A 15,444-nucleotide genomic window follows, 5' to 3' on the forward strand; every position below is an offset into this window, starting at 1 on the left:
CTCTCTTTGCCAATCTTATTTTCATCTTCACTTCCCCTCTCAATTTATTGTATTTGGTCTGGTTCTCCCTTGAAGAATTCACCTGACATGCATCATACACCCTCTTTTTTTGTTTCATCGTCTTCTCTATCTCCCTCGTCATCCAAGGAGCCCCTGCTTTGGTTCCCTTACCCTTCCCTCTTGTTGGAATGTACCTAGCCTATACTTGGAACATCTCCTCCTTTAAGATCACCCATTGTTCCGTTACAGTTTTTCCGGTCAGTCTTTGGTTCCATTTTACCCTGGCTAGATCCTTTCGCATCCCGTTGAAGTTAGCCTTATTCCAGTTTAGAAGTTCCACTCTAGATTGTTCCTTGCTCCTCTCCATTGCTAATCTAAATCTTATGATACGATGATCACTCGTACCCAAGTGTTCTCCCACAGACACTTGGTCGACCTGGCCCACCTCATTCCCGAGCACCAGATCCAGCAATGCCTCCTTCCTAGTTGGGCCAAGAACATATTGGTCAAGGAAATTCTCCTGAACACATTCCAGAAATTCCTCCCCCTCCTTTCCCTTTACCCTAGCATTATCCCAATCGATAGTTGAGTAATTAAAGTCCCCCAATATCATCACTCTATAGCTCTTGCATATCTCTGCGATTTCCCTGCAGATTTGCTCCTCTACCTCCCTCTCACTATTTGGAGGCCTGTAGAATACCCCCAATAGCATGATGATGCCCTTTTTGCTCCTCAATTCTAACCAAATGGATTCTGTCCTTGCCCCCTCAAGAACATCCTCCCTTTCCAACACAACAATGTCTTCCCTAATCAGCACCGCCACCCCACCTTACTTTTTTCCTTCCCTATCTTTTCTGAACACCTTGTACCCTTGAATATTAAGTGCCCAGTCCTCACCGTTTCTGAGCCACATTTCCGTTATTGCCATAAAATCATATTGCCACACAGCTAATTGTGCTTGTAGCTCACCAACCTTATTCACCACACTTTGTGCGTTTACGTACATGCATTCTAAACTCATTTTTGAATTTTTCGTAGTCTTTCTTAGTCTGCTGCTATCTAATGTGGTACTACTTCCGCCTCTAGTACTACTTTCTTCTCTAGTACTATCCAATACACTCACTCTTTTATGCACCTTATTCCTCTTTTCTACTCCTATATGCTGGTGCCCATCCCCCTGCCAAGTTAGTTTAAACCCTCCCCAACAGTACTAGCAAACTTCCCTGTGAGAATATTGGTCTCTGCTCTGTTGAGGTGTAACCCGTCCAGCTTGTATAGGTCCCACCTTCCCCAGAAACGGTCCCAATGCCTCAGGAATCTAAGGCCCTCCCTCCTGCACCATCTCTCCAGCCACGTATAAACTCTGCCTGCAGGACCTCATTCCTCTTTCTGCCTATGTTGTTGGCACCGATATGGATAATGACCTCTAGCTGTTCACCCTCCCCCCTCAGAGTGTCCTGCAGCTGCTCAATGACATCCTTGACTCTGGCACCAGGGAGGCAACATACCATCTTAGAGTCACGTGTATGGCCACAGAAACGCCTGTCTGCTCCCCCACCACGATTGCTCGTCCACTCTTTTTCCTCCCCCCCTGTGCAGCTGAGCCATCCGTGGTGCCGTGGACTTGACTCTGGCTGCACTCCCCAGAGGAACCATCACCCTCACCAGTACTCAGAACAGAATACTGGTTGGAGAGCGCGATGCACTCTAGGGATGCCTGCACTACCTGCCTGGTCCTCCTTTTCTTTCTGGCGGTCACCCATTCCCTCTCTGCCTGCATACTCTTAAGCTGCGGGGTGACCACCTCTAGAAATGTGCTATCCACGTAACTCTCAGCCTCGCGGATGCTCCGCAGTGACTCCAGCCGCCGCTTCAATTCCGAAACCTAGAGCTCGAGTTGCTGTAGCTGATGACACTTCCCGCACATGTAGTCGTCCAGGCTACACGGAGCATCCAGGACTTCCCACATGGCACAGGATGTGCACTTCACAGGACTGAGCTGCCCTGCCATGCCTCTAGTTAATAGACTAAGAACTAATCCAGCAGAAATAAACTTAAAACTTAACAAAAAAACACTCCCCAGCTACTCACCAATCAGCTCTTTTCCCACCACCGAGGTTAGGCTGACCGGCCTGTAATTATTCGGTCTATCCCTTTCTCCCTTTTTAAACAATGGTACCACGTTAGCAGTCCTCTAGTCCTTCGGCACCACACCTGTAGCCAGAAAGGATTGGAAAATGATGGTTAAAGCCTCTGCTATTTCCTTTCTTACTTCTCTTAACAGTCTGAGATACATTTCATCCGGTCCTGGGGATTTAAACACTTTCAAAGATGCTAAACCCTTTAATACTTCCTCTTTCACTATGTTTATTTCATCCAATATTTCACACTCCTCCTCCCTGATCGCAATGTCTGCATCGTCCCTCTCTTTTGTGAAAACAGATGCAAAGTATTCATTAAGAACCATACCCATGTCTTCCGCCTCCACACACAGGTTACCTTTATGGTCCCTAACAGGCCCTACTCTTACTTTAGTTATCCTCTTGCTTTTAATGTATTTATAAAAGATCTTTGGGTTTTCCTTGATTTTACTCGCCAATGATTTTTCATGCCCTCTCTTTGCTTTCCTAATTTCCTTTTTAATTCCACTCCTGCACTTTCTATACTCCTCTAGGATTTCTGCAGTACTGAGCCCTCGGTATCTGTTATAAGCTTCCCTTTTTTTCTTTATCCTACCCTGTATGCCCCTTGACATCCAGGGAGCTCTAGATTTGTTAGTCTCACCCTTTTTCTTTAAGGGAACATACTTGCTCTGAACCCTCACTATCTCCTCCTTGAATGCCTCCCACTGCTCTGACACTGATTTACCTTCAAGTTTCTGTCTCCAGTCCACTTTTTTCCCATCTCAGCTTAGTAAATTAGCTTTTCCCCAATTGAGAACTTTTATTCCTGGTCTGTCCTTCTCCTTTTCTATAACTACCCTAAATCTAACTGAATTATGATCACTACCACCAATATGCTCTCCCACTGATACCCTTTCCACCTGCCCAGCTTCATTCCCTAAGACCAGGTCCAGAACTGCCCCCTCTCTTGTTGGGCATGCAAGTACTGGCTAAAAAAATTCTCCTGAATGCATTTTAAGAATTCTGCTCCCCCTATACCTTTCACACTAATTTTTTCACTGTTAATATTAGGGAAGTTGAAATCCCCTACTATTACTGCCCTATTTTAACACATCTGAAGAAATGTGCCTCCATATTTGCTCTTGTATCTCCCTCTGACTATTTGGGGGTCTATAGTACACTCCCAGCAGTGTGATTGCCTCTTGTTTGTTTTTCAGTTCAACCCATATGGCCTCATTTGATGATCCTTCTAAGATATCATCCCCCCTCACAACTGTAATTGTTTCTTTAATCAATATTGCGACCCCCCTCCTTTTTTATCCCCCTCTCTATCTCGTCTGAAAACTGAGTTCCCATTCCTGCCCTTCTTTCAGCCATGTTTCAGGAATAGCTATAATATCATACTCCCACGTGTCTATCTGTGCCCTCAGCTCATCTGCTTTATTCCCTAGACTCCTTGCATTGAAGTATATGCCATTTAGCACTGCCAGACTCCCTTGTCTATTATTTAGCCTTTGTTTCCTCTGCCTTCCAAACTTGCTTACTAATTTTCTGCCTTCCATTTCCAGTTTTGCTTCTCTCCTTTCTGAATCTACTCTCCGGTTCCCATCGCCCTGCCAAGCTAATTTAAACCCTCCCCAACAGCACTAGCAAACCCCACCACAAGGATATTGGTCCTGGTTCTGTTGAGGTGCAACCCATCTGGCTTGTACAGGTCCCACCTCCCCCAGAATTGGTTCCAAAGCCTCAGGAATCCAAAGCCCTCCCTCCTGCACCATCTCTCCAGCCACGCATTCATCTGTTCTATCCTCCTATTTCTATACTCACTAGCGCGTGGCACCAGGAGTAACCCGGAAATGACTGCCTTTGAGGTCCTGCTTTTTAATCTCTTTCTTAGCTCCCTAAAATCTGCCTGCAGGACCTCATCCTTCTTTCTACCTATGTCGTTGGTAGAGGGGTCAACAACCAGGGGGCATAGATTTAAAGTAATTGTTGGGGAGATTTCGAGGGGATTTGAAGGGAAATTTCTTCATCCAGAGGGGGGTGGGGGTCTGGAATTCACTGCCTGAAAGGGTGGTAGAGGCAGAAACCCTCACCACATTTAAGAAGCGCTTGGATATGCACTTGAAGTGCCGTAACCTACAAGGCTACGGACCAAGAGCTGGGAAGTGGGATTAGGCTGGAGAGCTCTTTGTCGGCCGGCATGGACATGATGGCCTGAAATGGCCCCTTCCGTGCTGTAAATTTCTATGATTCTATGAATCAGCTGTAGTCTACACAGGAATTTCTTGTTTTCAAACTTCAAATCCTTGATGACAATGTCCTTAGAATAAACCTTTTAACAAGCATAAAGATAGAGATCATCATAACCAATTAAACACCCAGCTGCCAGCATGCTTTCCCGGGTTCCCACAGACACTCAGGCTGATCCAAAGCCACTAACCCTGTTGCTTCCTATGGAGCTGCTCCAGGATGCATGAGGAGCTCACTGTTGGTGACTTCATGGAATGGCCTAGCAGGGAAAAAGACCTAGGGCTAGATTTTCGTGGAGCCATCAGACGGGGTTTTAGGCATGTGGGGGGGGGAAAATCCCGAATTTGGGGGTCCCGACACCATCCCGCCCAAAACCCCGCCCCACGTAAGTTTCAGGGGCGGCGGGTACCCGCCCTGCACTGGGACCCGCCGAAACCAGGCGGGAAGGGATTAGTGCCAATTAACTGCCTGTTAACAGGTAGTTAACAGGCAGTTTTTAGCCTAATCCCTATTTTGAGGGGCTTCGTGTGGGTTTCCCGACAACTCCAAACCACGCCAGGTTAGAGCAGGCGGGCCGTTGGGTTGAAGGAGTTGGAGGGGTCGCGATGTCGGTGCTCAGGTGAGTGATGGGTGCATGAGTGCAAAGGTAAGTGTGTTTGGTGTGTCTAACGTGTGTAAAGAAGTTTTACTTACTTGTACTTACCTTAACAGCCTTTCTTCCTGTAGGCGTCGGGAGCGCATCACTCAGCTGGAACTGAAAGCTGAATGGCTGCGATCTGTCAAAAGTGACAGCCTTCAGCTTTGAGTGCCGGTGAGAGTTCTAACTGAGTCTGTGCAGAAGGACTCATGTTAGAACTCAGAGTGCCAGTGTTTCATAGCTTCAAATAGCTGTGAAATGCTGATATTTCATCTGTCAAAAACTCTTGACAGATGAAATTGCAGTCTGTGATGTCACCTGTTGCCGGGTGGCCCTTAATTGGCCTGCTGAGCCCGCTGGGCGGGCTCAACAAGGTCAATCAAGGGAAAATCGCGCGGATTGGCCGGACGTCGAAGTAGGCGGGTTAAAAAAAAATAACACTTTAAAAATAATATATCAAACCAGATTTTGCAAAGTTTTTCATTTACAGTGCAAAATCAGGCAATATTTTGAATATAAAATTCTCCCCTCGTCTTACTGTCATCTTTAAAGTATGCAATAATTCTGGAATTTGAATCGAACTCACTGAATTTAATGAGCTCAATTATGTTCACATTTGCAGGTATTCCAAAGTCCTGTAGCATTACACAAACCACAACCTATATCAACCACCATGGATGTCGATCTGAACAAAAAGTGTCGATGACTTACTGTGGAGGACGCTGTATGACGTATTCGATGTACGTATAGAGGAACATGAGAGTGAGAGTCTGAGAGAAAGATAAGAAGCACAGGCCAAGACAAACATCATGGAGTGAGCCATAATTTGGCTGAAACATGAGTTAGAAAGAGTTAAATATTACAAGAAACATGAGATACAGAGCACCGAGTCTGAGAGAAACATCAGGGAGAAGTCTTGACGAAGGGTTTCGACCAGAAACGTTGATTCTATTTCTCTCTCCACGTATGTTGCCTGGCTTGCTGAGTTTTTCCAGCATTTTCTGTTGTTATCAGGGAGAGAGTGTTGAGGCAGGGAAGAACATCATGAAATGAGCACAGTCTGCGGGAAATAAAAGGGAGAGAGCACAGAGTCTGGGAAACGAGGGAGAGAGCACAGAGAGTGGGAAACAAGAGGGAGAGAGCACAGAGTCTGGGAAATAACAGGGAGAGAGCACAGAGTCTGGGAAACAGGGAGAGAGCACAGAGTCTGGGAAATAACAGGGCGAGAGCACAGAGTCTGGGAAACAGGGAGAGAGCACAGAGTCTGGGAAACAGGGAGAGAGCTCAGAGTCTGGGAAACGGAGAGAGCACAGAGTCTGTGAAACAAGGGGGAGAGAGCACAGAGTCTGGGAAACAGGGAGAGAGCACAGAGTCTGGGAAACGGAGAGAGCACAGAGTCTGGGAAACAAGAGGGAGAGAGCACAGAGTCTGGGAAACAGGGAGAGAGCACAGAGTCTGGGAAACAAGAGGGAGAGAGCACAGAGTCTGGGAAATAACAGGGAGAGAGCACAGAGTCTGGGAAACAGGGAGAGAGCAGAGAGTCTGGGAAATAACAGGGCGAGAGCACAGAGTCTGGGAAACAGGGAGAGAGCTCAGAGTCTGGGAAACGGAGAGAGCACAGAGTCTGGGAAATAACAGGGATAGAGCACAGAGTCTGGGAAACAGGGAGAGAGCACAGAGTCTGGGAAACAAGAGGGAGAAGAACAGAGTCTGGGAAACAGGGAGAAGAGCGCACAGAGTCTGGGAAACAACATGGAGAGAGCACAGAGTCTGGGAAACAGGGAGAGAGCACAGAGTCTAGGAAACAAGAGGGAGAGAGCACAGAGTCTGGGAAACAGGGAGAGAGCACAGAGTCTGGGAAACAGGGAGAGAGCACAGAGTCTGGGAAACAGGGAGAGATCACAGAATCTGGGAAACAACAGGGAGAGAGCACAGAGTCTGGGAAACAGGGAGAGAGCGCAGAGTCTGGGAAACAGGGAGAGCGCACAGAGTCTGGGAAACAGGGAGAGAGCACAGACTCTGGAAAACAGGGAGAGAGCACAGAGTCTGGGAAACAACAGGGAGAGAGCACAGAGTCTGGGAAACAGGGAGAGAGCACAGAGTCCAGGAAACAAGAGGGAGAGAGCCCAGAGTCTGGGAAACGGAGAGAGCACAGAGTCTGGGAAACAGGGAGAGAGCACAGAGTCTGGGAAACAACAGGGAGAGAGCACAGAGTCTGGGAAACAGGGAGAGAGCACAGAGTCTGGGAAACAGGGAGAGAGCACAGAGTCTGGGAAACAACAGGGAGAGAGCACAGAGTCTGGGAAACAGGGAGAGAGCACAGAGTCTGGGAAACAAGAGGGAGAGAGCACAGAGTCTGGGAAACAGGGAGAGAGCGCAGAGTCTGGGAAACAGGGAGAGAGCACAGAGTCTGGGAAACAGGGAGAGAGCACAGAGTCTGGGAAACAGGGAGAGAGCACAGAGTCTGGGAAATAACAGGGAGAGAGCACAGAGTCTGGGAAACAGGGAGAGAGCACAGAGTCTGGGAAATAACAGGGAGAGAGCACAGAGTCTGGGAAAGAGGGAGAGAGCACAGAGTCTGGGAAACAGGGAGAGAGCACAGAGTCTGGGAAACAGGGAGAGAGCACAGAGTCTGGGAAACAGGGAGAGAGCACAGAGTCTGGGAAACAGGGAGAGAGCACAGAGTCTGGGAAATAACAAGGAGCAAGCACAGAGTCTGGGAAACAGGGAGAGAGCACAGAGTCTGGGAAACAGGGAGAGAGCACAGAGTCTGGGAAATAACAGGGAGAGAGCACAGATTCTGGGAAACGGAGAGAGCACAGAGTCTGGGAAATAACAAGGAGAGAGCACAGAGTCTGGGAAACAGGGAGAGAGCACAGAATCTGGGAAACAGGGAGAGAGCACAGAGTCTGGGAAACAGGGAGAGAGCACAGAGCCTGGGAAACAGGGAGGGAGCACAGAGTCTGGGAAACAGGGAGAGAGCACAGAGTCTGGGAAACAGGGAGAGAGCACAGAGTCTGGGAAACAGGGAGAGAGCTGAGTCTGGGAAATAACAGGGAGAGAGCACAGAGTCTGGGAAACAGGGAGAGAGCACAGAGTCTGGGAAATAGGGAGAGAGCACAGAGTCTGGGAAACAACAGGGAGAGAGCACAGAGTCTGGGAAACAGGGAGAGAGCACAGAGTCTAGGAAACAAGAGGGAGAGAGCACAGAGTCTGGGAAACAGGGAGAGAGCACAGAGTCTGGGAAACAGGGAGAGAGCACAGAGTCTGGGAAACAGGGAGAGAGCACAGAGTCTGGGAAATAACAGGGAGAGAGCACAGAGTCTGGGAAACAGGGAGAGAGCAAAGAGTCTGGGAAACAGGGAGAGAGCTCAGAGTCTGGGAAACAGGGAGAGAGCACAGAGTCTGGGAAATAACAGGGAGAGAGCACAGAGTCTGGGAAACAGGGAGAGAGCACAGAGTCTGGGAAACAGGGAGAGAGCACAGAGTCTGGGAAACAGGGAGAGAGCACAGAGTCTGGGAAACAGGGAGAGAGCACAGAGTCTGGGAAACAACAGGGAGAGAGCACAGAGTCTGGGAAACAGGGAGAGAGCACAGAGTCTGGGAAACAGGCAGAGAGCACAGAGTCTAGGAAACAAGAGGGAGAGAGCACAGAGTCTGGGAAACAGGGAGAGAGCACAGAGTCTGGGAAACAGGGAGAGAGCACAGAGTCTGGGAAACAACAGGGAGAGAGCACAGAGTCTGGGAAACAGGGAGAGAGCACAGAGTCTGGGAAACAGGGAGACAGCACAGAGTCTGGGAAACAACAGGGAGAGAGCACAGAGTCTGGGAAACAGGGAGAGAGCACAGAGTCTGGGAAACAACAGGGAGAGAGCACAGAGTCTGGGAAACAGGGAGAGAGCACAGAGTCTGGGAGACAGGGAGAGAGCACAGAGTCTGGGAAATAACAGGGAGAGAGCACAGAGTCTGGGAAACAGGGAGAGAGCACAGAGTCTGGGAAACAGGGAGACAGCACAGAGTCTGGGAAACAACAGGGAGAGAGCACAGAGTCTGGGAAACAGGGAGAGAGCACAGAGTCTGGGAAACAACAGGGAGAGAGCACAGAGTCTGGGAAACAGGGAGAGAGCACAGAGTCTGGGAGACAGGGAGAGAGCACAGAGTCTGGGAAATAACAGGGAGAGAGCACAGAGTCTGGGAAACAGGGAGAGAGCACAGAGTCTGGGAAATAACAGGGAGAGAGCACAGAGTCTGGGAAACAGGGAGAGAGCACAGAGTCTGGGAAACAGGGAGAGAGCACAGAGTCTGGGAAACAGGGAGAGAGCACACAGTCTGAGAAACAGGGAGAGAGCACAGAGTCTGGGAAATAACAAGGAGCGAGCACAGAGTCTGGGAAACAGGGAGAGAGCACAGAGTCTGGGAAACAGGGAGAGAGCACAGAGTCTGGGAAATAACAGGGAGAGAGCACAGAGTCTGGGAAACCGGGAGAGAGCACAGAGTCTGGGAAATAACAAGGAGAGAGCACAGAGTCTGGGAAACAGGGAGAGAGCACAGAATCTGGGAAACAGGGAGAGAGCACAGAGTCTGGGAAACAGGGAGAGAGCACAGAGCCTGGGAAACAGGGAGAGAGCACAGAGTCTGGGAAACAGGGAGAGAGCACAGAGTCTGGGAAACAGGGAGAGAGCTCAGAGTCTGGGAAACCGGGAGAGAGCACAGAGTCTGGGAAATAACAGGGAGAGAGCACAGAGTCTGGGAAACAGGGAGAGAGCACAGAGTCTGGGAAACGGAGAGAGCACAGAGTCTGGGAAACAGGGAGAGAGCACAGAGTCTGGGAAACAACAGGGAGAGAGCACAGAGTCTGGGAAACAGGGAGAGAGCACAGAGTCTAGGAAACAAGAGGGAGAGAGCACAGAGTCTGGGAAACAGGGAGAGAGCACAGAGTCTGGGAAACAGGAGGGAGAGAGCACAGAGTCTGGGAAACAGGGAGAGAGCACAGAGTCTGGGAAACAACAGGGAGAGAGCACAGAGTCTGGGAAACAGGGAGAGAGCACAGAGTCTGGGAAACAGGGAGAGAGCACAGAGTCTGGGAAACAGGGAGAGAGCTCAGAGTCTGGGAAACAGGGAGAGAGCTCAGAGTCTGGGAAATAACAGGGAGAGAGCACAGAGTCTGGGAAACAGGGAGAGAGCACAGAGTCTGGGAAACAGGGAGAGAGCACAGAGTCTGGGAAACAGGGAGAGAGCACAGAGTCTGGGAAACAGGGAGAGAGCACAGAGTCTGGGAAACAGGGAGAGAGCACAGAGTCTGGGAAATAACAAGGAGAGGAAGAGTGCAGTCTGAGCGAAACATTAGCCAGATAATCAAGTCTAAGAGAAAAACTAGTGACTGAGCACTGTTTGCTAGAGAAACATTAGAGAGGGAGTGCACAGTTTGGGAGAAACGTCTGTGAGAAATATCAGACAGTTTGCAGTCAGTCTGGGCAAAATTCTCAGCCTGAGAGAACCGTTGGGAAGAAAATCTTTTGAGTCTGAAGTAACGTTGTGTATTATTTACTGGAAGTAAAATGACTGTGATTTGGGACAGAAGAACAGCTAGAAGAGATAGTTGGCACAAAGCAAGATACAGCTGAGACAGTGGCCAATTTTAACTGTCCCCGATTGCTTGGAATGGTGCAGTTAAGATTGACCAGCTCTATTTGCAGCTCTGTTCCTGCCGATCTGTGATTATTGCCTCTGGTTTTGGCAGCAGTTGAGGCTCCCACTGGATTTCAGCAGGTGAACCTGTTGGGAAGCAAGTGAGGAAATGGCCAGGAAGCTGACCAGTGACATTCAAATGATTCGCAGCTGTTAAAATCTACTGGGCCTCCAATGAAGACTCCTGTGCAGAATCGCTGTCTGCTCCTGCTGGCTTCCTGGCAAGAGCTAAAAGCAGCCCAATTATCTTAAGTATTTTTTATTTGGGGCAGGATTATCCTCATTGTTACATTGTTAGCCTGGTCCATGTGCTATGCCTCTGTCCTTGAATTGTTTTAGGTTTACAGATTCCATCTAAATAAAAAATGTGGTCAGGAGGCTGAAACTAGTCAACTGCTTCCCTGGTCTGGAATGTGAGGAGTTGACTGATTCTACAGCCTGTTTCGGAAAGAAACAAGAGGGTTGGTGGAAATTGTGGGCCATGGCCCCATGGAGCATAGTTTTCTGGGGAGACAGGTGCTATTAATGGGGTCTCTAAGATCAAAAGATTAAGCTTGTATGGGGGCAGACTGGCAGAAATGAAATGAAAATCGGGCAAGATCTATAACAGGCAAGGCAATCCGTTTCGCCAGTTTTCCACCCAAGCGGTGAAGATAGAAATGACCTCCTGTGTTTTTGGACATGACTTGGAATCCAGAACACTATGTTGTGTCCTTGAAGGTAAGGTGAATGACATCAAGGAGCATACACACAGACTGTAGAGTTGTTTGGGTGAGCCAGTGGTCCTGTTCCACATGGGAACTAACTACACTGCACTTTCGGTAAGGTAACAGGGGCAGAGCAGGAGCAGCTCTGAGGAAATTCAGAGGGACCTTGGCTCGACCCAAGTGTAGTCTTCAGGTGAAGCAGGGCTAGCGGTTGGGGGAAAATAGGATCATTGCTCATTTTGAATTTAAACATCCTGGGCTAGATTTTCGTGGAGCCGTCAGGCGGGGTTTCAGGCGTGTGGGGGGGAAAATCCCGAATTTAGGGGTCCCGACACCATCCCGCCCAAAACCCCGCCCCATGTAAGTTTCAGGGGCGGCGGGTACCCGCCCCGCAGTGGGACCCGCCGAAACCAGGTGGCAAGGGATTAGTGCCAATTAACTGCCTGTTAACAGGTAGTTAACAAGCAGTTTTTAGCCTAATCCCTATTTTGAGGGGTTTCGTGTGGGTTTCCCCGATGGCTCCAAACCACGCCAGGTTAGAGCAGGCGGGCCGTCGGGTTGAAGGAGTTGGAGGGGTCGCGATGTCGGTGTTCAGGTGAGTGATGGGTGCATGAGTGCAAAGGTAAGTGTGTTTGGTGTGTCTAAAGTGTGTAAAGAAGTTTTACTTACCTTATCAGCCTTTCTTCCTGTAGCCATAAGGAGCGCATCACTCAGCCGGAACTGAAAGCTGAATGGCTGCGATCTGTCAAAAGTGACAGCCTTCAGCTTTGAGTGCCGGTGAGAGTTCTAACTGAGTCTGTGCAGAAGGACTCATGTTAGAACTCAGTGTTTCATAGCTTCAAATAGCTGTGAAACGCTGATATTTCATCTGTCAAAAACTCTTGACAGATGAAATTGCAGTCTGTGACGTCACCTGTTGTCGGGTGGCCCTTAATTGGCCTGCTGAGCCCGCTGGGTGGGCTCAACAAGGTCAATCAAGGGAAAATCGCGCGGATTGGCCGGACGTCGAAGTAGGCGGGTCAAAAACCCGAAAGGGGAAGTCCCGCCTTCTTCCCAACAGGTTCGGGAAAATCTACCCCTCTGTCTTTATTTTCATACATTTCTGTTATAAATGTCTATGTCCACAATTATAATAGAAACAGTCTATGTAAACTTGTTATGCTACAGTTACACCCAGGTGGCAGTCAGTCCTCTGTTTAAAGTCATTTCCTAATTTTTGTATTTCCATTACAAATTCCTGTGTCCTACGTCCACATTTATAATGAACACTAGCTTTGTCAATTTGCCGCACCGTAATCACACTGGTGATGCTGCAGTGCCTCCGCTGGGGCAGGGATTAATGGCAGCAGGACATAGACAGTTAAAAATGTGAAAATAGACATTTATAATCAAAGAAATTGACAGGATGTGCATGCAGATCTAATATTTTTGATGTAGTACTAGTTGATAGATCGATAATTTATTTTTGTATATCTAGACGCCAATAATCTAAGTAATATTTCCTCTTGGTTCTCTGACAGATATTCTGCTGAAGCAAATATGATTTCACATAACTGCACCTGCTGTCAGGAGTTAGCAACCGGCAAGCAAAATATCACGTTACTTTGTCCAGATGACACAACAATTGAGTTCACCTACACCTATGTAACGGAGTGCGGCTGTGTATCTATAGAATGTGGAGAACCCACCAAGCAGTTGCCGGAGCCTCCAGCTCATAAGGTGGCCCCCAGTAAATTGAAGAAGAACAAAGGTTAGAAAGTATAGAAAATATGGGCTCTTAGATACTCCCGTAAATTCACTAAATCCTTCAGTAGAATTTTAAGACTGTTTCTACCATTTTTAAATTAAACACTGTAATATATTTTTTTCCATCATTTCTTGTTCTTGTGATCAATTCAAAAGGGTCCACAAAGCTAGATAGAGCTGAAACATGTACTTCATCCTCTCTGGGACATAATCCCATGCATCAGCCTGCTGACTGACATGGCAACACTGTTAGTCACTGCCTAAAGCTATACAGTTAGATTAAAAACAGCAATCTGCTACTTCAGTTCTGTTTAGTTTGTGTCTTATTTTGATGGCAGTGTTTCTACCTGTTGCTTTGTAAAGAAATGTACTTGTAAGAACAACTAAAAAGCTGTATCCGCAAGAGTTACAGAGCTATGGTGGCAAATGTTATATAAAGATGGGGTTTCCAGCAACTGCACGTGTGGTTACCATCTTAATAAACTGCTTTAAATTGCTACTCTACATGAGGATGGCCATTGCAATGAGAGCCATAAATAAGCAGCGCTATTAGAATCTAGTACTACATGGCCCACGACCTATGACTGTTCCTTCAGGTTGCTGGTAAATGAAGTGTCATCTCACCCTTGCTTTTCATGCTTGGTATTTGTACAGGCATTCTGATTACAAGTAAACCTCCTTTCTTTGAGCTTTTCTGTGATCTCTTCCATTAGTTTCAATAATAATGGTCAATAAAAGCAAATCAACTGCACTTGTTGTCTGAGCTTTCATTAATTGACTTGTTTTACTCTGTGACACCAAGCCCTGCATTCTATTTGACAGTGGATTCAACATTAGATATGTACAAGAAAAGAATCATCTTTTTATGAGGTTTAATCCTCAGGCTACTGAGCATGTCAAAAGAGATGTTGCTTTAAGCAGACCTTTCTGTTGGGCCAAGGTACAGCAATCAATTCAAACACTCTTCTTTCAGCTCTGGACATTGGGTTTAAAAAACCCAAACTGCCGAGATTAAAATATCTTCCTGCTGGCTGTTAGGAAGAGGCTGGAGCTACTTCATAGCTCACCTGTTTCATTACTAGATTCAATTCAGAGTGCTGTAGGCAGCTAGACAACTAAAAGAGATTATTGAAGCATGGAAAACAGGATAATTATTCATAAAATCCAGGCCACATGCCTGCCTCCACTCCTGGTTTGCACTTGACGAAGGGTTCCCACCCTAACATGCACAATAACATTTATATTCTAACTGTTAGCTACGCAACAATAATCCTGGTATCACAACACATGACTTAAAACTACATCCCACACCCCAACAAATACATTCTTGTACCTGCTGGTAACAGAGAGAGGAAAAGTGAGACAGTTCAATTCAAAAGCAAAGAGAAGGAAAGTGAGGTTTGCCAACAGCTCAGCTGCACGAGCTATGCTGTCCTGTTAGCTGCCAATCAAATGTTGTCAGAATGGTGCCTGCAATGGTTTCCTTCACTTTAGGCCCTTCTCCCAAAGACCATTACCATGGCAGTGGGGAAGGATGAATATTACAGCATTCCGATATTCTGATGGTGCCAACAATAGCACTTACACGCTTCTTAACCTATTTGTGGCTCCAAGACTGTCGTGTGAACCTAGTATTTGAGCTTAACATCTTGTTATCTGGCAATTCTTCATCTATAAATGAACTATTTGCGCCATGAATAATATTTGAAAAGCTAAACATTCCCATTTCCCAATGATTGATTCTTCACTATTTTAAAATGCTGTATTCCTTATGCCTTTTTCGTAATGCATTACAGTCTACTCTTATTTCAAAGACACATGATTAAAATTATCTGACAATTGAAAATTAATGATTTTAAATTGCCTGGAGATGACTGTACATAAGGGTTCTAACTGAAGTGGATTTGTGACAGTTTCTTCACTGTTCCTAGCTTATGAGTCCAAACAGCTCAATTCAACAATGCTGAGTGCTGGCATAGCAAAAAGAAATGTTGTAAAGCTGCACTGGGGAAGCTGTTTTGAGATTAGGGTTTAGTCACATTGTTGGGGTAATATAGTGGTAGATTTATTCTACATCTAACCATTACCATACTTGACCCAGGAATGCTTAATGGAGCAGTGCAGAGGTAGATTTACTCCACATCTAGCCTGACTAGGGAATCCCTGATGGGACAATGTAAACAGATGCTTACTTCGCAACTACCCCTTGCTGTACCTGGCATGGTACGCCTTAATGAAGTAGAACATTGGGAGTTTCATCCTCTATTTAATGCGTGCTATACCTGACCTG

General features: G+C 47.2%; 1 protein-coding gene across 2 annotated transcripts in view; it reads left to right on the forward strand.

The window, feature by feature from the left end:
• Positions 1-13,905, forward strand: part of LOC147106549 (intestinal mucin-like protein) — a 112,913-nt gene extending 99,008 nt beyond the window's left edge. For both annotated transcript variants that reach the window (XM_086007498.1, XM_086007499.1), the window contains 2 exons: positions 5,636-5,753; positions 12,929-13,905. In XM_086007498.1, the coding sequence (XP_085863624.1) occupies positions 5,636-5,753; positions 12,929-13,163 (353 nt within the window). In that variant the 3' untranslated portion in view covers positions 13,164-13,905. The remainder of the gene's footprint in view (positions 1-5,635; positions 5,754-12,928) is intronic.
• Positions 13,906-15,444: the final 1,539 nt, after the last annotated feature.

This window comes from Somniosus microcephalus, chromosome 15 (genome assembly GCF_052327205.1).
Source record: "Somniosus microcephalus isolate GS21.2 chromosome 15, FLI_Smic_1.0, whole genome shotgun sequence".
NCBI lineage: Eukaryota > Metazoa > Chordata > Chondrichthyes > Squaliformes > Somniosidae > Somniosus > Somniosus microcephalus.